The sequence below is a fragment of the Seriola lalandi genome, unplaced genomic scaffold, assembly GCF_002814215.2.
Source record: "Seriola lalandi dorsalis isolate HSWRI2012SDOR001 ecotype SW California unplaced genomic scaffold, Sedor1 jcf7180002054581, whole genome shotgun sequence".
NCBI classification, from domain to species: Eukaryota; Metazoa; Chordata; class Actinopteri; order Carangiformes; family Carangidae; genus Seriola; species Seriola lalandi.
In genome coordinates, this window is record NW_019525134.1 from 2,106,444 (window position 1) to 2,126,643 (window position 20,200).

Below are 20,200 nucleotides of genomic sequence, written 5' to 3' on the forward strand. Positions count from 1 at the left end.
ACAGTGTTAAATGTAAAGAGTGGTATTAAATGGGCTTAACGCATTTGGGGGAAACGTTCTGCTCTTTAAGTGAAACTACGATCAGTCAGCAGGAAGAGCAAACCCTCCTTCCATAGATAAGTAAGTGTACGTACAACAGTACGAACACAAACAACACAACAGCATCTAGAGCTCACTGAAGTCTGTCAGATGTCCATGCAAACATGACTGGATTTTGGTGGGTTTTCTAGAACAAGATTTGCTTCTCTCCCTCAATGACGAAGCAATAAACTTTGTCCTGCTTTTGCTGCTGGTCTGATACTGACCACCGTCCTCATTGGCTCTTCCAACAGCCTCACTGAATCTCCCTGATATCTGCTTCTTATCCAGCGGACTCTGAATGCACCGTCTGTCCCTCACCGCTGACGTACATGTGAGAGAAGCTCCCCTCTGCAGACACTTGAAAGCTCAGACTTGTGCGAGATGCACCGCTGTTCTTCCCTTTTCATGTGCGCAGACCTGCAGGATCAGCAGCTGCACGCACAGAGAACCCCGCTGGTTCAAAACAGTACAGTATTTTTCTGTCGTCTTTTGTGCACGTTTTATCAGCGTCGTGCACAGAACTACCAGAAATTGGTGCATTTAAAATATGATTGCTTACCCTTTAGCTGTAGAGCTTTCGGCCTCAAACTACTGTCAACATGACATTTAAAGAAATACTTTTTAACCTCACACAGAGCCATAGCTGTTTCCCTGTTTTCACCTTTTATGCTAAGCTAAGCTAACCAGCTGCTAACCTAATGTTTAATGAAGAGACATAAGAGTGGTATTGATCTTCTCATCTAACTCTCAGCAAGAAAGCAAACAAGCCTGTTTCCCAAAATCCCTTTTCCTGTAGAGGATCATTCAGAGTGTTGTTTTCTCCCTGCGTGGCGGTGAAGGTGTCAGCGGACAGATTCTGATAAAACCTTCAAGACGTAGAATTGAGTTGAAATCTGTTTCATCCCTATTGTTTCTCGACATACAGAGTGTGTACAGGAATTCACAATTCAAGGTTTGTCAGCATAAATGCATGTACACACCTACACACCATCCTCAGATGCAGCATTTTTAATTCACTTAGCAGAGCAACACATTCACTTATTCATTCATGCAAATGAGAAAGTCAGAAACACAAGCAAAGCAATAGCAATTGAGCAGCACGGTCTAATCAATCACGGTCTGTGTGTGTGTGTGTGTGTGTGTGTGTGTGTGTGTGTGTGTGTGTGTGTGTGTGTGTGTGTGTGTGTGCGTGTGTGACAGGTAGCCTTCATATTGCCAACAAAAACGTATTCCCAACAACACAGATGGCACAAACAGAAACACGGCAGCGCGGGACAAGCTTTCACTCATCACCACGCACTCAGGAGAAGCCTCTGAGCAGAGGATCAATCACTGAGAGCGAGGGGAGAGGATGAAATGACAAAAGAGAAATGAAACTGAAAGGAAAGCTCGCATAAACACACACACACAAACACACACACACTCGCTCATCCAAGTGTGTGTGTCTACAGCTGAGGGCCCAGTGTGGAGCACTAAAACAGCTGCAATCCAACAGACACAGACACAACAATGAGTCATCCAGACTCTTGTTCTCATCACAGGCACTAGTGGGAATTCCTGGAAGACACACACACACACACACACACACACACACACACACACACACACACACACACACACACACACACACAGCCAGCATGACTGTGACAAGAAACCATCTACATCTGTTGATATTCAGTAATACCTAGTTAAACAGGCGGGGCACACACCTGAGTGTTAGCACAGGTGCACACAGCTCCAGCCAACAGTTGTGTTCACTGTGCAGTCAGACTTTTAAGACTTGAGTTATGACCAGGACTGTCAGGCGGCAGCAATCAGTGCATTCAGCCACGAGGGTGAAACAATGTAAATTTTTCACGTTCGGTGAACTTTGACCTGTACTTTTGTGCCACTGACCAATAGCAAGCCGTCTTGACAGCGCGACCTTTGACGGAACAGAGAGCCAACGTCCAAAATCAATATTCATTTATGTATTTTGATTTATTTAATATATCAGAGTAGAAACTGTTCAACAAACGAGAAATGGTTAGCAGACAAATGCGTTGAGAGATTTATTTCCCCTCTTCATTAACCTTTTATTGAACAGCTGTGGCAGCTATTGTGACTGACAGGCGCTCGCCCGGCGAGTTAGCAGTTAGCTCGCCAGCTACAGCAGCTCGCCAGCTGACCCTGTGAGAAGTGCATCAACAAGCTTCTGGCACCACCTGTTTTGCGTTGTGACCTCTGCTTAAGTCTCTATTTTGCTGGATTCAACTGAACCTCAGATATTGTTTTATCAAAAATCATTTAAGACACAAAAAAGGAAGAGAAAAATCCCCACCAACATGCAGAGCCTCCTCTGTGAAGCCAGGGTGAAGACACGCAGAGCGACGCCAAGGAGGAAATGTAGACAACAGCAGATCAGGCAGTGGATTTCATTATTTTCCAGGTGTCAAATATTTATAACACAAAGATATTTACAAATTACACTGTTGTCTTAAAACTGAAGATCACAACATCAAGTCACAGGTTTCCCACAAACAGCAGATTCTCATTTCTGCAGTAAAGGAAGGAAACAGCCCTTAAGTGCTGGATCTGGTTTCCACCTCATCATCTCTGCTGTAAGTCGCAAAATGAAAAAAGCAGAGAGGCCTTCAGAGGTGGAGGACTCATGCAATATGCATAGCCACTGGTTCTTTGAGTGTGTGTGTGTGTGTGTGTGTGTGTGTGTGTGTGTGTGTGTGTGTGTGAGGGTTTTCATGCCAGAATGATGGAGGCGCAGGAAGAGACAGGAGAGGAATAAGAAGCAGCCGAACATGTTTTGGACCCTGGGCTGGTTCTCTCCGTCTGACAGAAGTGAGCGGACGGAGTCGATCCACCAGAACAAATATGAAGAACTAAAAAAATAAAGTGCCACGATTCCCACTCCTCTCGTCTCAACCTGCCTCTGTTCATCTTCCTCCTCTCCTCCGTATGTCAACATGTCATTTGTTGCTTGCGAAGGCGAAACCACACGCTAGGACAGTTTCAGTGTGTGTGTGTGTGTATGTGTGTGTGTGTGTGTGTGTTACAAATGAGTGTGCAGAAGCAGAGATAATCAAAGGCTTTCCAGCATATACAGAAGATAAGGAAGGTTAATTAATATTGTAAAGAACATGAATATCAGAGGGGAAATCTCTGAAACACACACTGCTATTCTTGCCTCTTCACATTTGATGATGAGGAAAATATCAAAGCGCAGATGCACTTTCAAAAGGCAACATTAAAGACAGATTTTAAAAAAAAAAAAACTGTTGATCTCAGACGTCTATATGAGAGCTCTCCAGTGAATTAAAAGAAAATGGATGAATTGGACAGGATGAAAGTTCAGTCTTAATTACAGCCCGGCTCTCACTGACTGGTGGACCAATTACTGTGGTTTTTTTGTGGGTAATGTATCAGTGAGTGAGCAGAGCCGAGCGCCGCTGTGCTCATAATTACAGTGAGACATCAGATTTGACCAATGACCAAGCTTAGCATACACAAATACACAAACACACACACGCAGGCTTTGATTCATAAGTAGACATTAGGCTCCGTTTATCCATTTGGGAACATTTGCAAAAATGAAAGATGCTGTAACACAGCAGCAAAACATGTTCATGAATGAATCAAACTTGTCGTATGTTTGTAAATGCTTTGTCAAGTTTGCAGATGAAGTGGCTGCGTCGTGTTTCTCCAGTAAATATTAATGATTCTCTGTAAATCTGCTCCCGTCCTATTTAATTAATGAGATCTGTAAAAGTGGAGCAGAAACCCAGAGAAAATGTTCAGATTCCTGCGTATGTGTGTGTGTGTGTGTGTGTGTGTGTGTGTGTAGGAGGCAGCGATGGTGAGATGTGACCAATCACATTACTGTCAACAGCAAGAGCAAAATGCAGCTCTGATTATACAAAAGTGACACAGACACACACACACACACACACACACACACACACACACACAGTCAGCTCTGATTGACAGGACGCACATCTGTGATTAATGTCTATTGTCAGCTCGCTGTGAGGCACAGGTGAAGAGGTTACAATGTCGGCATCACACTGCACCTTAACTGGGTCATGTTCTGTCAGCATGCACACACACACACACACACACACACACACACCAAGCACAGCAGGCTCTGGTGTGTTGAAGCTGATCGACTTCTCTGTCTTTGAATTCTTTGGGAGATCAGTGTGATTCGGCGCTGAACAAGTTCTCCCTGTAAAAACGTACTTTGGAGGTGTGCGGGAGCCGCAGCCGGCCGACTCATGATGAAACAGAATGAAATATCAGTGATCGACAAAAAAAAAAAAAAAAAGCAAAAGGAGGTTTGGGGCTCTGATTGCAGTAAAGATGTGCTTGTGGGGAATACTCTGCGAGGCAGAGAGGAGTTAAGAGAAACGGATGAAAGAAAAAAATCGGATGGAAGATGGAGGAGTGACGGGTCAGAAAAAGGAGCATTGATTCACTGAAAAGTTTAAAACTGGACAGAAACGGCTGCATCGTGGCCCGCAGGCAGCTGGAAGGAGTTCAAAGATGGCAGAGATAATCAAACAATGTTTTGGTGATGTTTGCTCTCTAAGAAAAGTTCTCTCGCTCGGCCCGACACTTTATTCAAGGCAGAACTCTCAGAATACTAATGGTGATATGAATAATGGTCCAATCATCCTCCCTGATGAAAGAAGTGTAATTTAATTGTCGGAGGGACACGTTCTGCCGCTCTAATCCCGCCTGATAAGGAAAATGTATTCATCTGTATCGGAGAGATGATTGACAGCTGGCACAGGTACCACACGGGCTCCGGCGGCGACAGCAGCACTGGAATAACACAGCAGGTGCTTTGATCAAAGCAACTTCCTATTTTCATCGCCAAGCTTCGGAGGACATGTGCACAGCAGCTTTGCCCAAGGGAACGCTGACACAGCAGGCCGGGCTTCCTCAGCATCAGCACAATGAAACTGGATGTGAGAGAGTACATGTATATGTGGGCGAGGGAGCACACATACACAGCAACACAAACTCCCTCTCCTTCCCCGAGCAGCCGGGGTCGGGATGAAAACACTGAAGGACTCTGTGATGAGGATGCAGATAAGAGGGCACAGTTTCAGAGGGTTGCACAGGGGGAATCTACAAAGGGAAATATTCACAGGGTTGGATGGAGTTCAGCTCCAAATTAGAAACCTTCTTAAGCCAAAAGTTGCTGCACCGTGCAAACGATAACATTCCTTCGCAGAATCGTTTCATTCATTCTGCTACGACTGTAAAATTGGTTCATTCGGTGCCAAGAGCAGCCGAAGTGTCACGGCTCTGATTTAAATACGGTCCTGAGGCTAAAACTAAATATCTGCAGATACCAGAAGAATGGACTAGTTGTTACAAGAGGCTAGTTTGTGCCCTCTAGCAGCTAACCCTGCCTCTCAACACTCAGAACCATACATCAAATATTTCTCTAAATCAGTGTTTCCCAATATGTGGGTCAGGACCCGCCGAGGGTCACAAAATACTAATGTTTTTAGACAATTCTCTGTGAAACACTGGATGTTTTATCTGTTGACCTTTGTAACAACAGCCATGCAAGCAGCTCTGTGAGGCTGCACTTCAGCTAAATGCTAACGTCAGGATGTTTACATGCTTACGGTGACAATGCTAAAATACTAAAGTTCTGTCGGTATATTCGCCACGTTCACCTTCTTATTTCAAATTAGCAAAATGTTAACATCCCCATCCCTGGAGACATGCTGCTAATTATTCAAATTATCAAATGTCAAAAGATGAAAGATAAAGACAACTGCCCACGGTTCAGAGGAATCATTTGATGATCTTTCTTTGTTTTGAAGGTATGAAGCCAAAAGAGTTGGGTTGAAAATATTACAATAAGTGGCAGCTTTCCCCAAACATGTTGAGGTCTACGTCACTTCATAAGGCTTTATTCAAAGCACTACTCCCTTTATGATAAAATAACATATCCGGCTTTTCAACCAAGAAAACATTTACACAATTCAGTTATCTAAAACATTATTTAAAAATGTTTCTTCAGTTATCTAGTTGTGCTTTCAGTTTGGGAAACTGTAGCACTCTTTACTGAATGTGTGACATCTCGAGGTTCAAGCAGTGCGATAAGATCTTTCCATCTTGGGAAAAACAAGAACATTTTCATGCTGCAGCACATTATATTTCTTAAATTGTTATAAAATAAATTACTCCCGGACCGTGAGGAGTTACATACTTCTCATATGTTAACAGTTCTGCCAAATTCTGCGCTCAAAGTGAAGCAGGATTTCATGTGTGGTTCCCTATTTATTGCTGAGTGCCATTCCTCTCCTTTTATCTCTCCATGTAACAATGAAAAACCTCAAGCTGCTGCTGCTGCTGCTGCTGCTGCTTCAGAAGGAGCAACACAAACATCTCTGACTGTACAGGTAAGAAAAAAAAAGAACACTAAAAGGTTCATATTTCTTTCAAGAGCAGAAAAACAGACCTTCAGGCGGATCCCTTTCAAGTCCTCAACCCATGAAACTCCCGCAGAACCACTTAAAAACATCTTTCTGAACTGGAACACCACTCACTCGCAGTCAAATCAATAAAAAAAAGAGAAAACAACAGGCAATCAATGCGGCAAATAAAAACATTCAGGATAATTTCATGTAAGCACACCACGTAAATGATCTCTATATGTTGATATGACTGTAACCCTGCAGGAAAACAGCTTTAGATTAAGCGTGTATGTGCAGTGGGTGCTTGTGCGCTCAGCAGAGTGTGACATGTTTTCCAGCCCCGAACAGATAACTGCACTGTGAGAATCTGCCTGAGCGTTGTTGCACAGTGAAACCCCAGGGTGGTCTTCAGCTGCTTCTGTCAGCGGATGAGTCTGAGAAATAAACTGAAATTACCAGCAAGAAGGAAGGTAGTAAAGTTGCTGCGACTCTGAGCAGATGGAACATTAGCAAAACAGAAAATAAAATAAACTTAAATTTATGCGTCTGTGAGGATGTCCTCTCTCCCCGCACACAGTACACGCCGCCTGACCAAAGAGCCGTCCGACCCGATAGATCCTGACCACTGAGAAGAACAGGCCGATGAAATATGCATGACAGAGGAAAAAGCTCGCCGCCTTAGCTCACAGAAATGTTCAGCCTCCCTCTCTCTGAGCGTAAAACATTGATGGCGGCGGGCGCAGCAGCTAACCCACTGGATGGAGTGCCGAGCTGAACCGACGGAGGCTCTGCAAGTTCACATCTAATTCTGGACTTCCCCCATGGGACCGCTGGGCTGAGAAAGGAAGGAGCCGGGCAGGTTTATCTCGAAAAAAAAGGCTTTTCCTGGTTCGACCCGGCCCTCGGCTGTGTGCGAGCGCCTGTGTGTTTATGGAGCAAGACATGACAGGATTGTTAATATGTGAGGTCATAAGGCTGCACGGTTCTGCTACTAAGTGGACGTGCAAACATTCCTGGTTGTTCCTCCTACGATCTCGCCGTGTAACAGTGATACAGCAGATGTCGTCGTAAAAGGAAAACAGCCCGTGTCTGTCCTGGAGGAGGCTGAACATGGCCACTGTCTACAGGAGGAGTTAAAATGATTCAGCCTCTGGTTAACGCCGTCGTGAGTCTTAGTTATGAGTGCAGATTCTCTGTGTGAATAATGTCCACATATTGTTAGTGAGGAGTGTGCAGATGTTTGGAGAAGGCACCGCCTGCTTTAACTTTAATTAACTCTAAATGGTGATAGTGGGAAATGACATAATACCCCAGCATCAGGCAGAGACAGAGTGTGCACGAGGTAAATTTGCAACAGACTGAACATGCACATGGACATACTATATACAAACACACTTACATTACTGCAGTTTTAGATCTTATCACTAATCATCGTCAAATATGCAACATATACTTTTCAGTGAAGTGAACTTAAAACAAACTGTTATTGCATATTCATAGATTCATTGTTTTGCAATGTTATTTTCATTTTTAACTATTTAATTTAAGTGTTTTGTGAAAAATAATAATAATAGATTGTTTTTACGTCACTGATGTGGAGGAGATGTTGAACCAGTGACTAGCTGAATCCTGCAGGATGTAATGTAGCACATGACTTTGGTTTATTGTCCAACATCATCAAAAGTGCAACAGACTAAAGTTGTGAACTCCACAACTGTAATTAAGCTTCATGTCTAATAAAATAAAAATTGTATCTTTTCACCTACTGCCAGTTTTTCATGTGACGAGCTACATGACAGAAATAACAATAAAGTTTTTTGCATTGCCATTAAATAAACTCATCCTTCCCTTCATATCTGACATCTCATTGGTTTACCTTGTCTTCCTTCAGTCGTCAGAAGAAAACTCTCAAAACACTTAAACCCTGAGCTTCTCCCGCGACGTTACATATTCTTATCTTATTCTAATCTTCAACCTCATAGTAATGATCAGCAAAATGCTAACCTCTGTTTTATCATTTTCATCTTCTCAATGACTTTTATCCCCCATGAGTAACACAACATCACACACACACACATACACACACACACACACAGACGTCTCCTTTGCCTGTCAGATACTGTAGAAAACATGGGGATCAAAACAGGCATCACTTCTATCTGCAAAGGGAAAGTTGACAAGCAGCGTCTCGTCAGCAGTTCATTTCTCCCAATCTGCTAGAAAACACAAATCTTCAAAAACAACACTGATGGTATGCACACCACAAAGAAAACCATTGTTCTTAATCTGCTTGTTTCAGTTTATCAGCTCACTTTGATATCACCCTCTCAACACACACGCACACACACACGCACACGCACACACAGACGTACTTACAATGCTGGGGAAAACAAACACTCTTCTGATCTACCCTCCTCAGGGCTTTGTGGGCTCTCTGTGAAACCTCTGTCTATCTAGACAAGAGTCGACCTGGAAACGGAACAAAGGCCCGGTTCCTCACTTCGCATTGTTATTTAGCAAAGTCTGTCGCAATGAAAGACACAATAAACAAGGATTTAGCACATGGATGCACACATACACACACACACACACACACACACACACTCACAAAAACAGGCTCTGCTTTGCCACAAACTCCTTCTCATCTTCCCAAAGCAACATTGATCTGATCCTGGAGTCAGACAGAGAAGTATGAGCGTCTGGCTGTAAGCAATAAGTACCACTTCAAACACAACATTAACCAGACCCTGTGAAAGTTCCAGCTCTGCCAATAAAGATTTAACCTGCTCAATGAATTCAGCCTCTAATTACGCTTAGTTAAATGCCACATGCAGAGATTTAAATTAGCTACTCAATATTCTCAAGGATAGAGGCTACGTAATTGCTGCTGATGCTAAATAAATGAGAGAGGGGGGAAGAAAATAACAATTAAGGGTTTGCGGATCAGTTGATCTGAAGAACAGAGTGTGCAGATGAAGAGGCTTCAGACTTACTAAATCAAAACGGTATGCTAGAAGGTCAGCGCTGGAAGGGCTTCAGAAAAGACCTGCAGCTATGCTAGCAGCTCTATGAGGCTGTGCAATGCTAATATCAGCATGCTAACATGCTCACAATGGCAATGCTAGGTATTATATTTAACAAGTTCACTGATTTAGATTGGTGTGTTAGCATGCTAATATTTGCTGATTAGCACTTAACACAAAGTACAAGTGAGACTCTTGAGAAGCTCACTAATTCTGCAGGAATTTATTCCAGGCAAAATTCCATTTTGGATGTATTAGTTCAAGAGGCTTGCTAATTAAGAAAAGACATAATTTGTACACGATATTACATCTTATTTTTCTTATTTCATCAGTGCATATATTCGGTAAAAGCACAATAGGAACTGGCTTTTGCAAGAAAAGACTGTATGTTGCTGTAAGTGAAGCGCACATGAAGCATCCTCTCATACAGCGACAGTAAAATGCTGCACATTTGTACCAAATGCCATTACAATGGTCCGATGCACAAGGCGGGAGAGTGAAGGCCGGCACTGAGCAGTGACATGAGCTGCGCTGCATTATGGGGTTTTTAAAGCCTAACCACTGACAAGACCGCACTTTGTTTACGAGACTTCTTCTCTGTTGGAGTGAAAGCGGCGGCCTGATAAGCCACATGTAGCCCTGAACCAATGACCTGTGTTAAGGAGGCGTAATTGTCTTTTTACAGCAGGCTCTAAATCTATCCTCGCCTTCCCTTCACCAATTCACCCCTACAAGTGCCATGCAGGCTCCGGTTGCCTAGCAGCAATGGTATTTGATCTGTTTCTTTTGTTTCTCCTTTTTTTTTGTTTGACTGATGGGTAACAAAGTCAGCTCCTCTTTTTTTACAGTTCTGGTAACAGGCAGCACTATCAGCGCTTGTTGCACAGCGGCCATGATGGTGAAAGATAGTGAAGGATGTCGAGTTACTGAAATGATATATTTTAAACCGTTGCAGGACTTTATCTTATCTAGTATGAGTGTGTGCAACCTGCTGTGTCTTCACAGCTGTACCGACCTGCAGCCATCTGCATGTATCCAGCCAGGGTGCAGATCCTCCTCTCACATCCTCCGCTGGGCAGGAAGATGGTGATGATGGCCAACAGGGAGCTGACAGCCAGCAGAGCACAGCCGCCAGAACACAGCACTGCACTGGTCTGAGGAAGAAACACACACACACACACACAACAATTTAATTTCAGCTCCATTTATTCACTAAAATAGACCGAGCACAGCGCTGATTGACAACAGCTGCACATCAGTTCCTTCTTCTGTGGATAGCTGCCGTCATGTAGCCGCAGACAAATGTACATATTTACCCTCCTTTGACCCCCCCCCCAAACCCAAACCCAAAAGTGTGTGTTTTGGTCAGGTCAGGTTTTATAATCTCACAGCCAATCCTGCTAACAAGTTAATGGCTATCTCAGCTGGAAAACAGCACTGCATGGCCAAACAACAGGCCACTGTCCCTTTTCATTACATCTTCGCTTAATCACACACACATACACACACACACACACACACACACACACACACACATACACACACACACACGCTGCGAGCAAGAGGAGCAAAACACAGGCAGGGGAAGGACTTGAACAAGTGACAAGATTCATTCACAGTTTTCCTGTTTGTATGAATGTATCCATACTGGTAATCTGAACAAGCAGGCGGCTTATTTAATTCACCAGCTGTGAGGAAGTTTGGTTCTTTGTACGACGTCCTGTCAGAGCTTTGGCTGGATTTTCACTCTCATCAGAGCTAAGCTGCCCTGTTGCTCTGCTCTTGCAAAGACTCCTGGGAAAGTGCACATTCCTGGACAAGTGGCAGCTGAGTTTGAAAGTATGTGAGAGAGTGTGTGCGCGTGTGTGTGTGTGTGTGTGTGTGCGTGCGTGCGTGCGTGTGTGTGCGTGCGTGTGTGTGTTTCCCACAACCTGTGTGCCTCTGTGGCGCTGTTTGATCTGCACAGCCTCTCAAACTGGCTCTCCAGCTTCAATAAAGCTGCCACACATCCTCCTCGACACATTTTAAAAAGTGTGTGTCCCGGACTAAGAGCAACACAGCAACGCAGTCAGAAAACAGCGCCACATGGGTGATTAGCATGCAGGCGGGGGCGATCGGAGAGAGATGTCTAACATGCACGAGGGAATTACAGCCCTAAAACACGTGTCATTATGCATGTCCCTGACATGACTGACGTGAACGGAGGGAGGATGAAAGCAGAGCGATTTCCATGCCTGACAGAAGATTTAATTAGCTGGTTGGGGGTTGTTTGGTAAAGGGGGGGGGGGGGGGGGAATATTGAAGTGTCGTGATGTTGGAAGCAATGACTAATGATTATTCTTTTGACCTTTATTTGTCCAGGTTTGCTGAACGTGTGTGTTCTTAATGTAACAGCTCACACACATTCACATCTGGGTGACACGTCGGCTCGTTGAGAACTGCAGAGAGCAGAGTGCCTTGCACAAGGGCACCTTAACTATAACAATTAAGCGAGGAAGGAACATGTGCAGAATAAGAACAACTCCTATAGGTTTCATTTGACTTCATTTCCACCTCAAACATCATCAGTATTCAGCACAGAGACCCTCGGCACTCAGCAGTGCACAGTCTGGTCACATTCGTCATGGCTTCAGTGTGAGACAGCAGACAGAGAAACTCTTGGGCACAACAGCTGAAGTTCTCTGCAAACACCGTAGTGCAACTCAGCTTCAAGCGGCTGTAGAGACGACAGTGCTGCTCAGTCACTTTGGTCCAGTCTGAAATATATCTCAACCACTATGGGATGGAGGGCGGCACGGTGGTGCAGTGGTTAGCAGAATGAGAAGGTTCTGGGTTCGAACCCGGGTCTGGGGCCTTTCTGTTAGGAGTCTGCATGTTCTGGGTTCCCTCTGGGTTCTCTGGCTTCCTCCCGCAGTCCAAGGACATGTACGTTAGGTTAGAGCTCAGTGTGAGAGCGTGACTGGTTGTTTGTCTCCAGGTATCAGCCCTGTGATAGACTGGCCACCTGATGAGCAGTATAACTAATGGATGGATGGACTATGGGAATTTTTATGTTTATAGTTTTTATGTTTCTCCAGAGTGTCATTTTATTTCTGCCTGCTCTCCGTACACGACACCTGCTATCAGGTATCAGCACACACATCCAAGGTTTGAATGGAGTTTGGTGTAAAACAGTGAAGTTGTTTTCAGCTGGACAATAATTAGATAGCAGAAAGAGCTGATTCCCAACTTTATTTTTCGACACGGATAACAATACGTCCTTCCCTTGTTTTGAATGTGGAGAAGACGCAGCGACGCACTTGAAGATACAGAAAGCCATTAACTTCTGTGCTCTTTGTTCTCCCGTCTCTCCTGCTGGAATGATATTCATGTATGCACAGGAATGTCTCCTCTCTCTCCGCAGCTTGATCTTGGCGTGCCTCCTGGGCTCCCAGTGTGCATCCTACCTCCCACCCCGCTGTTCTCATTTCTCTGTGACACATTAAAGGTACATCAAGTCTCCTATAGGGGAGGGGAGGGGGAGGGGAGGCGGCAGTGTTCAGTTCTATAAGGTTTTACTTTTACTAAACAATAAAATAAACGTCGTAATGTTGTGGTCAGCTGAATTCAGTTCTGATGTTGATGATTAGCATAAAAATGAAGATTGCTGTAATTGGTTGTAAATCTAAATATGTCCATATAAGCTGTAAATCCATCTGCTACTTGTGTATTCTGTCTATTTTTTCAGTCTCTTAATTATCTGCGAGCAGTAATACATTTATACACATGACATTTTCTGCGTGCGTGCCATTTAGACACAGCCCCAGAGACTAATAAAGGCTACTGGAGCCCTACACAGCTATTTTTACAGAAAACAACCAACATTTCAATTCACGGTGTCTCAATTAATCAGCTCCCGGCAGTGTGTGTGTGTGTGTGTGTGTGTGTGTGTGTGTGTCATCACACGTTTTACTTACAAACAATACAGAAAAGATTTCTGAGGCCTTTTTTCCTCGACTGTATTTGTGTTTCTCTGAGCGCAAGTTAATTTAAAAAAACAGCACTGGTCCTTTCAGTGATTCTTCCTAAACAGATTGTAATTATGTGGAAATAAGTGGTTGAGAAAAAAAAAACACTTTTATTCCAGCAGGAGGCTGAAAGAGACGGACTGACTTGTCTTCATCTCTTAGGAAGGTAATCCTCTCAGGATATTGTGACTTCAGGTGCACTGAGGCACAAAGACACAACTTTTACAACACAATCATAATTAATACAGGGAACTGGCAGACTTGACCCACAACCACCATTTAATCCCACGGCAGTAAGTGAGTGGCCTGGAGCCGCCGTTAATATGACCATACAAGTGTTACAACGCTGATAAAACTAAAGGCTACAGGCAGTGCTGCACATGTTCCACTGCCCAGCTCCGTCATAAAGAAACTTTATTGGTTTCTCACAATAAATGGTCCACAACCTGAGCCTGATGGAGACCAATAACCACACCAACACAAGAAAACCTGCATCCAGCTGCTTTGAGTAATAATGGGCCGGTCTGAGGGAGACTCTTTGATTTCCAATTACATTAAGGAAGTCGGGGATTACACTGCACGGGCCAATGAAATTTCATTGTCTCCTCAATTGGGAGTTACAAGATGGAGATGGCAAGGCATGTCTCATTAAACGCACTTTGCCTTTCCAAGCTCAGACAGAAGGGCTAAATGTTTCAGCAGGGCTGTGGAAAATGGAGGGTTTCTGCTCTTCAGAAGTGCCAGGAAGAGGAGACAGTTAATGCGCAGCACCGGCCCTTGACAGAAATAACCCCACCACTTTACAATCCAATGGCTCGCTTTTATGGAGGACAAGAGGTGAGGCAAGAGCACTGCAGATCCGAGGATAGGCAGACATGACGCGTTTGCCTTATTGCTAGATGGCTCTTTCAGTGCGTGCGTGCGTGCGCTTTAGTGTACGCTCTTAATGTGGACAGGTATGTCATGTGCACGCAACTGCTGTCTCATCCTCTGTCTCTCTGTGCGCTCGCCTCAGCCCTCCCATCACTGATCAGCATTCAGCAGCGCGAGAGCCCAGTGGTCACACAAAAGCATCAGCCTTGACATGTTCTGCCTCTAGAAGCCCATTAGCACCGTAACACAGCTTCCCAGAATATCCCTGAGCCACCAGAGGTGTTTCTGCTCCATCCACACACACACACACACACACACACACGAGGAATCAGCTGAGATTTCATCTGTCCACTCGTCTTTCTGTGAGCTGCAACTTCACCGTCTCTCAGAGGAATCCTGACGATCCTGACAAACAGAACACTCATACCATAAAAAAACCTCCCCCCCTCCTTCTATATTAATGTGCTGAATAACGACTTCCTCATCGATCTTCACTGGGAGGAAACTGGGAGAGGGAGTGTCGTAAGGATAAGTGTGTGTATGTACGTGTGATGGTCCTCTGAAGAAGCTGTGTGTACAGAGTGAATACGAGATGGAGAGGAGATAAGGGGGAGAGGGGAGGGAGATTAATCACCTGACAAGTGGATGGAGTGTCCATTTGTGCCTCGGGGACGGGCTGCAGATAGGATGTGACATTCAGGAGCACTTGGGAGGACATGGGAGCGCTCGTTGTTCCCACTCCAACACACACACACACACACACACACACACACACACAGGGACGCACAGCGGAGTCACTTCACGTCAGCATATAAACACTTCTAAAGGTTCAAAATCATGGACCTGTTTGTCAAACTGGACTTCCTGGATCACAGCACCTGCAGCGACACGGCTCCTGCTGTTTTAACACAGAGCTGAAAGCCAGATTAGTTTAGTGAGTTAGCATGCTAACATTTGCAATTTTAATATTATATCAATTTAAATTCTGACCTGATTATGACACTAGAGATTCACCAAAGTCCTTCGGCTCCATCCTCTGCAGATCACGAATATCCACATTTAATTTCATAGCAATCCGACCAATAGTTGTTGACGTATTACAGTTTGGACCAAAGTGGGGGACCGACCACCAAGCCTAAATTAACATTCCTGCAGCTACGCCACTAGCTGGGCTGAAAACCACTTTTTGAATCACTGGGATTGTAACGAATGAAGAGCTGGGAGGAGAAAACCTCACCCACAACCCACAACCCCACATACATACATCTCCCAGGTATCCTATAGGTCTTCAACATGTAGTGACACAGGGAATTATGACATCTATCCTTCTCAGAAATAAGAGAAAAAATGTTGTGTACCTTGCTAGTAAATGTGTTTATTCTTTGTGATGAAGCTGTAAGTCAAAATCTTATGTCATTTTCTGCCTTCGAACTCCCTCCGTAATTTGTTCTTCAGGAACACAAGAGAATCCACCCTCGGAGAGATGTGTTTCTCCAAACTGAAAAAGACATTTCGGTGTCCTTACAAGACAGATTTACCGCGCTTTGACAATCTTTCATCCTGCTGTTGCATCTTTGCAAGAAAGAAACACCTCACACACACTTTCAGTCCTTCACAAAGTTACAGTGGCTGACAAGCACTGATATATCCACTGTATGTGCTCTCAGTAGTTTGTCTGAAGTTCATGTTTAATGGATTCTTCTCAGCACAAACAGCTCCTGTATTTCCAAGACAACAACCTTCGACCTTCAACCTGCAGCCTCTTCCAGCAACTTACAGAACTTTGGGTCGGACGGGAAAACTCCTGTGACTTCCTGAGATTCTGCGATGAGGGGCAGCACATGAGGTCAAGTGCCAGCCTTAATGTCATTATGTGGTGGGAGATGTGAAGAATTTTTATCAAAGTAATGACATCAAAATGAATAATTTACAAATGTAATACTTAAATAATTTAGGACCTGTGCTCTAAGGGACTGCTGATAGCACATTTTTGAAGCAGTGTCTGAGAAAGCAAACTTTGTGCATTAATCTCAGCATATGGGCTGATGTACTGAAGCTACTTTGACCTCATGTTACCTTTATCCCTGAGGATACACATCCCACACAACCTGGAGTAGTTTCAAGATTTTTGCTGGATTTGTTTATTGAGTTCCACTAAATATTCTTTTATTGTGTCAGCGTCAATATCTTTGCCCAATAAGAGCCAAGTCACACAGTAACACTAGACGGCCCCTCACTGTCAGCAGAGGTCCAGTGTTTCCTCCCAGGGACCCACACAGGACGCTCCCCACAGCAAAGTAACGCTTTAATGTGGTGAGAAGTCTCCGGTGTCACGTTAAATGAAAACACGCTGAGAATCTCTCCAACGGACAAGACTGTCGCTTCTTTCACAGCCGAATGACCTGGGAGGGATGTCCTATATGAGCCCATGCAGGAAGCACATCAGAGAGAAGGAAACACACACACGCACACACACCTTCATACTTCGCTTCACAGGCGTGTGCTGTATGAGGTGTGGAGGGATGTTTGTTTTGGATCCCAGGCAGGAAGTTGGTTCAGAGTTAGCGGAGGCTGCAGGAACGCCACCGCAAACCTGTCGTTTCTGTTCTTACTCCGGCTTCTGTCTGACGGACTGTGTTTACCAACCAAACATTCTGTGTGTTTCTGGTTTAAGAGTAAATTACAGCTTTTTTGAGCACTGAGAGAAGGTAGAGGTGTAGTCCACCCAGCAGTCGGCGGCTGCAGGTAACACACCTCGTCGTGTCAGTGATGCATGAAAAAGCATATATTTGATTGCAGCGCGTTAATCAGGAACGCAGTCATCTCACCGACACCAGAGGAGATGGTTTGCATATCTCTCCATTACTGACGCTGGAAAACACAGTTTGCAGCGCTGATGAGAGGAATATCACAGAACATCACAGCCATCTGTCAGAATTATTCATCAAACCAAAAATACTCGTTTCTGACCCAAATGTTTCTTCAACAGTTCATCAAGTTTCTGAAAAGTTGAATAAATGAAGGTCGTTTCATGGCCATCGCCAGATCAGGCTGTGAAATGGCCACTATATGTAGAATTACCCTATTAAAGGATGAAGACTTGTTTTGTCAGTTGTAAAAAAAACTACCTTAAAATACAACCTACTGGACGAGCCAGTATTTTACTGTTTAATGTATGAAATCTGTGACACTGAATAAAATCTCTGTGTCAATTCAATTTGATTTCATTTGTGCTCGGCCATTCTGTGTATTGTTGAAAATGTCCCTTCACATTCACTGACACAGACCGGTCAGCTGTCACTGTGCACAGTCAGTAATGAGTCAGTTCATTACTGAAACATCTTGTAATCCATAGCAACAGGGTAAGCCCCGCCCCTTCATTGAGCTTGGATGTTGATTTTTTGAAGCCATGTTGAAGGTTTTAGTGAATGTGTCCAAATCTAGGTTTAAGAAAATGTTTTAATCACACTGCGCTCACACAGTCCATATTCCCAAATAAAAGTGTGTTTAATCAAACTGCTTCAGAGTAATTAACACAGAAAACCTGGGGCCAGGTGAAATTATTCCAGAATAAGAGAAACACTGAAACTGCCATGAACAGGAGTCAATAGGGGCCAATAACAAAGTTCTGCCCCCATGTCTTAACCCTAACAGGTCAATCTGGCCGTGCCAACAGCGCTGCAGTGGAGCTGGCCTGGTTCCAGTTTGTCCAGAGCTGCAGGCAGCTGCCTCGCTGCCAGGTCGCTAACCGCCACCTGCACCACCTGCACCACCTGCACCACCTGCAGACCTGCGGGACTTCACTTCTGGGCTGTGATGAATAAACCCAAATAATTGTTGATCAATGAGCTATGTCGCCATGAACCTGCCGCTCAGTAACTGTGTTCACCCTGACAGCAGCCAGCGCAATGTCTCCTATATGAATGGTCATATACTGTAAACCAGTAAAATATGAGTCTGAATGAAGACGGCTGCGGATCTGCATGTGCGCACAGTGGCGCCGTAAATAACTGCACATTATTCCTAGCAGCCAGATTCTAATATAAATTTTAGTCTTTATCACTTTCCTATTGTTCTGAACTAATTCCATCTCCACATCCTCAGTTGTAATTTTCAGGATATATTCAGCTTCAGCATCACTGAAATTCCCCCATAGGACGCATTAAAGTTTATTTATTTGACCTTGTCAGCTTTGAACACAATGAAATGCGCAGCCAACAATATTAATAATAATATACAGGACATGCAGTAACATTATACATGATGGGCCGCTCATCAGTGATGTTCAAAGGTAAAAATTGCAGAATAAATGTTTCCACACTAACAAAAGAGAAAATGAGAGCAAAGATTACCCTGGAGAGAAATAACTGGAGCTTTCTGCACAGTCAAAGCCATTATGTTCCACCATGTCCTCCATTTTCAAAAAAAGACGATTAGAAAAAGATTTATTTCAATCTATGACTAGACGTTGTATGAATATAAACTGCCTGAGGTGCCTGCCAACCTGCCAAAAAAAAAAAAACCTCAGTGAGGCTCCCAGAACTGCTGGAGAAAGACATAAACCACAGCTCTAGTTTCACATTAGCTGCGGCGCAGGAAGAGGAAATAGATGCATGCAGGTTTCATCCCAAAGGAGAATCATCTTTATGAAACCCTCAGGTAGAGCGGCACAGACTGTGACTCATATGCAGGAGGCTGTTGTGGAGGGCTGCAGGACGCTGAGGAAAGCTGCTATTTTAGGCACATTGTGCTGTTTAAAAACTACACGCACCGCACTGCAGTCACACCGATTCATATCAAAAGAAACACTGGAAGTTAAAAGAAACTTTACGCCACTTAAACTAAATTCCCTCTTTGATTCACTGATGATGATGATGATGATGATGAGGAGGAGGAGGAGGAGGAGGAGGAGGATGAGGAGGAGGAGGAGGATGATGATGACAATGGATCCTCTTTATGGTTTCATCAAGAGCTGCATGACAAGTGATCAAGTGTCCATCTGGCATTGCTGAGCACCACCTGCTACACACACACACACACACACACACACACACACATTGCAGCACTACATGGCCGTGTTTTCCTACAGTGCAGTGATCACAGCAGCAGACACTCACACACACTTCACATAGCTGCTCCGTGTGCAGAGATGCTGTGGATACGATCTCCTACACCCTGATCATCACACCTCCTCCTGCTGCCATGTGGCTCCACACAGCCCCCCTGTGTGTGTGTGTGTGTGTGTGTGTGTGTGTGTCTGTGTGTGTGTGTGTGTGGGGGGGGGCAGAGCATCCAAATAGCAAGAAGCAAACACAGAAGCCTTTTCTCCTGCTTCTATTTTTCCCTCCTTATTTCTCTCAGCTCTCAATTAAATGGTAGCTGATGCCCTGGGGGGGGTGCAGGTTGAGGAGATAAAAACTGCACCTACCCAGAAACTTCTTAATACCCCCTCCTCGCCTGTCCATCGCTCTCTCTCTCTCTCTCTCTCTCTCTCTCTCTCTCGTTCATAATAGATCACAAAAGCGGATGAGATCAGATGTGAGGATCAAATAGCTGGTTGGAAATGTATGGGATCCCTCACAGCCTGGTTTAATGATGACATCCTTACAGCCGGGCCACAGGTTCTCATTCAGCTTTATAATAGGTTGCTGGTGGTGGGGGCTGATGGGTAGTCAAAAGAGAGGAACCGCAGGCAAAGTTTCTCCTTTCTCTCCTCTCTCAATAGATGCTGTAATTGAATTATAGCGCAACTGATACTTTTGTGTCCGACTCCCCCCTCATC

At 44.4% G+C, this 20,200-nt stretch overlaps 1 protein-coding gene across 1 annotated transcript in view; it reads right to left on the reverse strand.

The window, feature by feature from the left end:
- The window catches only part of lhfpl7 (LHFPL tetraspan subfamily member 7), a 94,945-nt gene that overhangs the window by 58,257 nt on the left and 16,488 nt on the right, over positions 1-20,200 (reverse strand). The window contains exon 2 of the mRNA XM_023418181.2: positions 10,554-10,692. Within this exon, the coding sequence (XP_023273949.1) occupies positions 10,554-10,692 (139 nt within the window). The remainder of the gene's footprint in view (positions 1-10,553; positions 10,693-20,200) is intronic.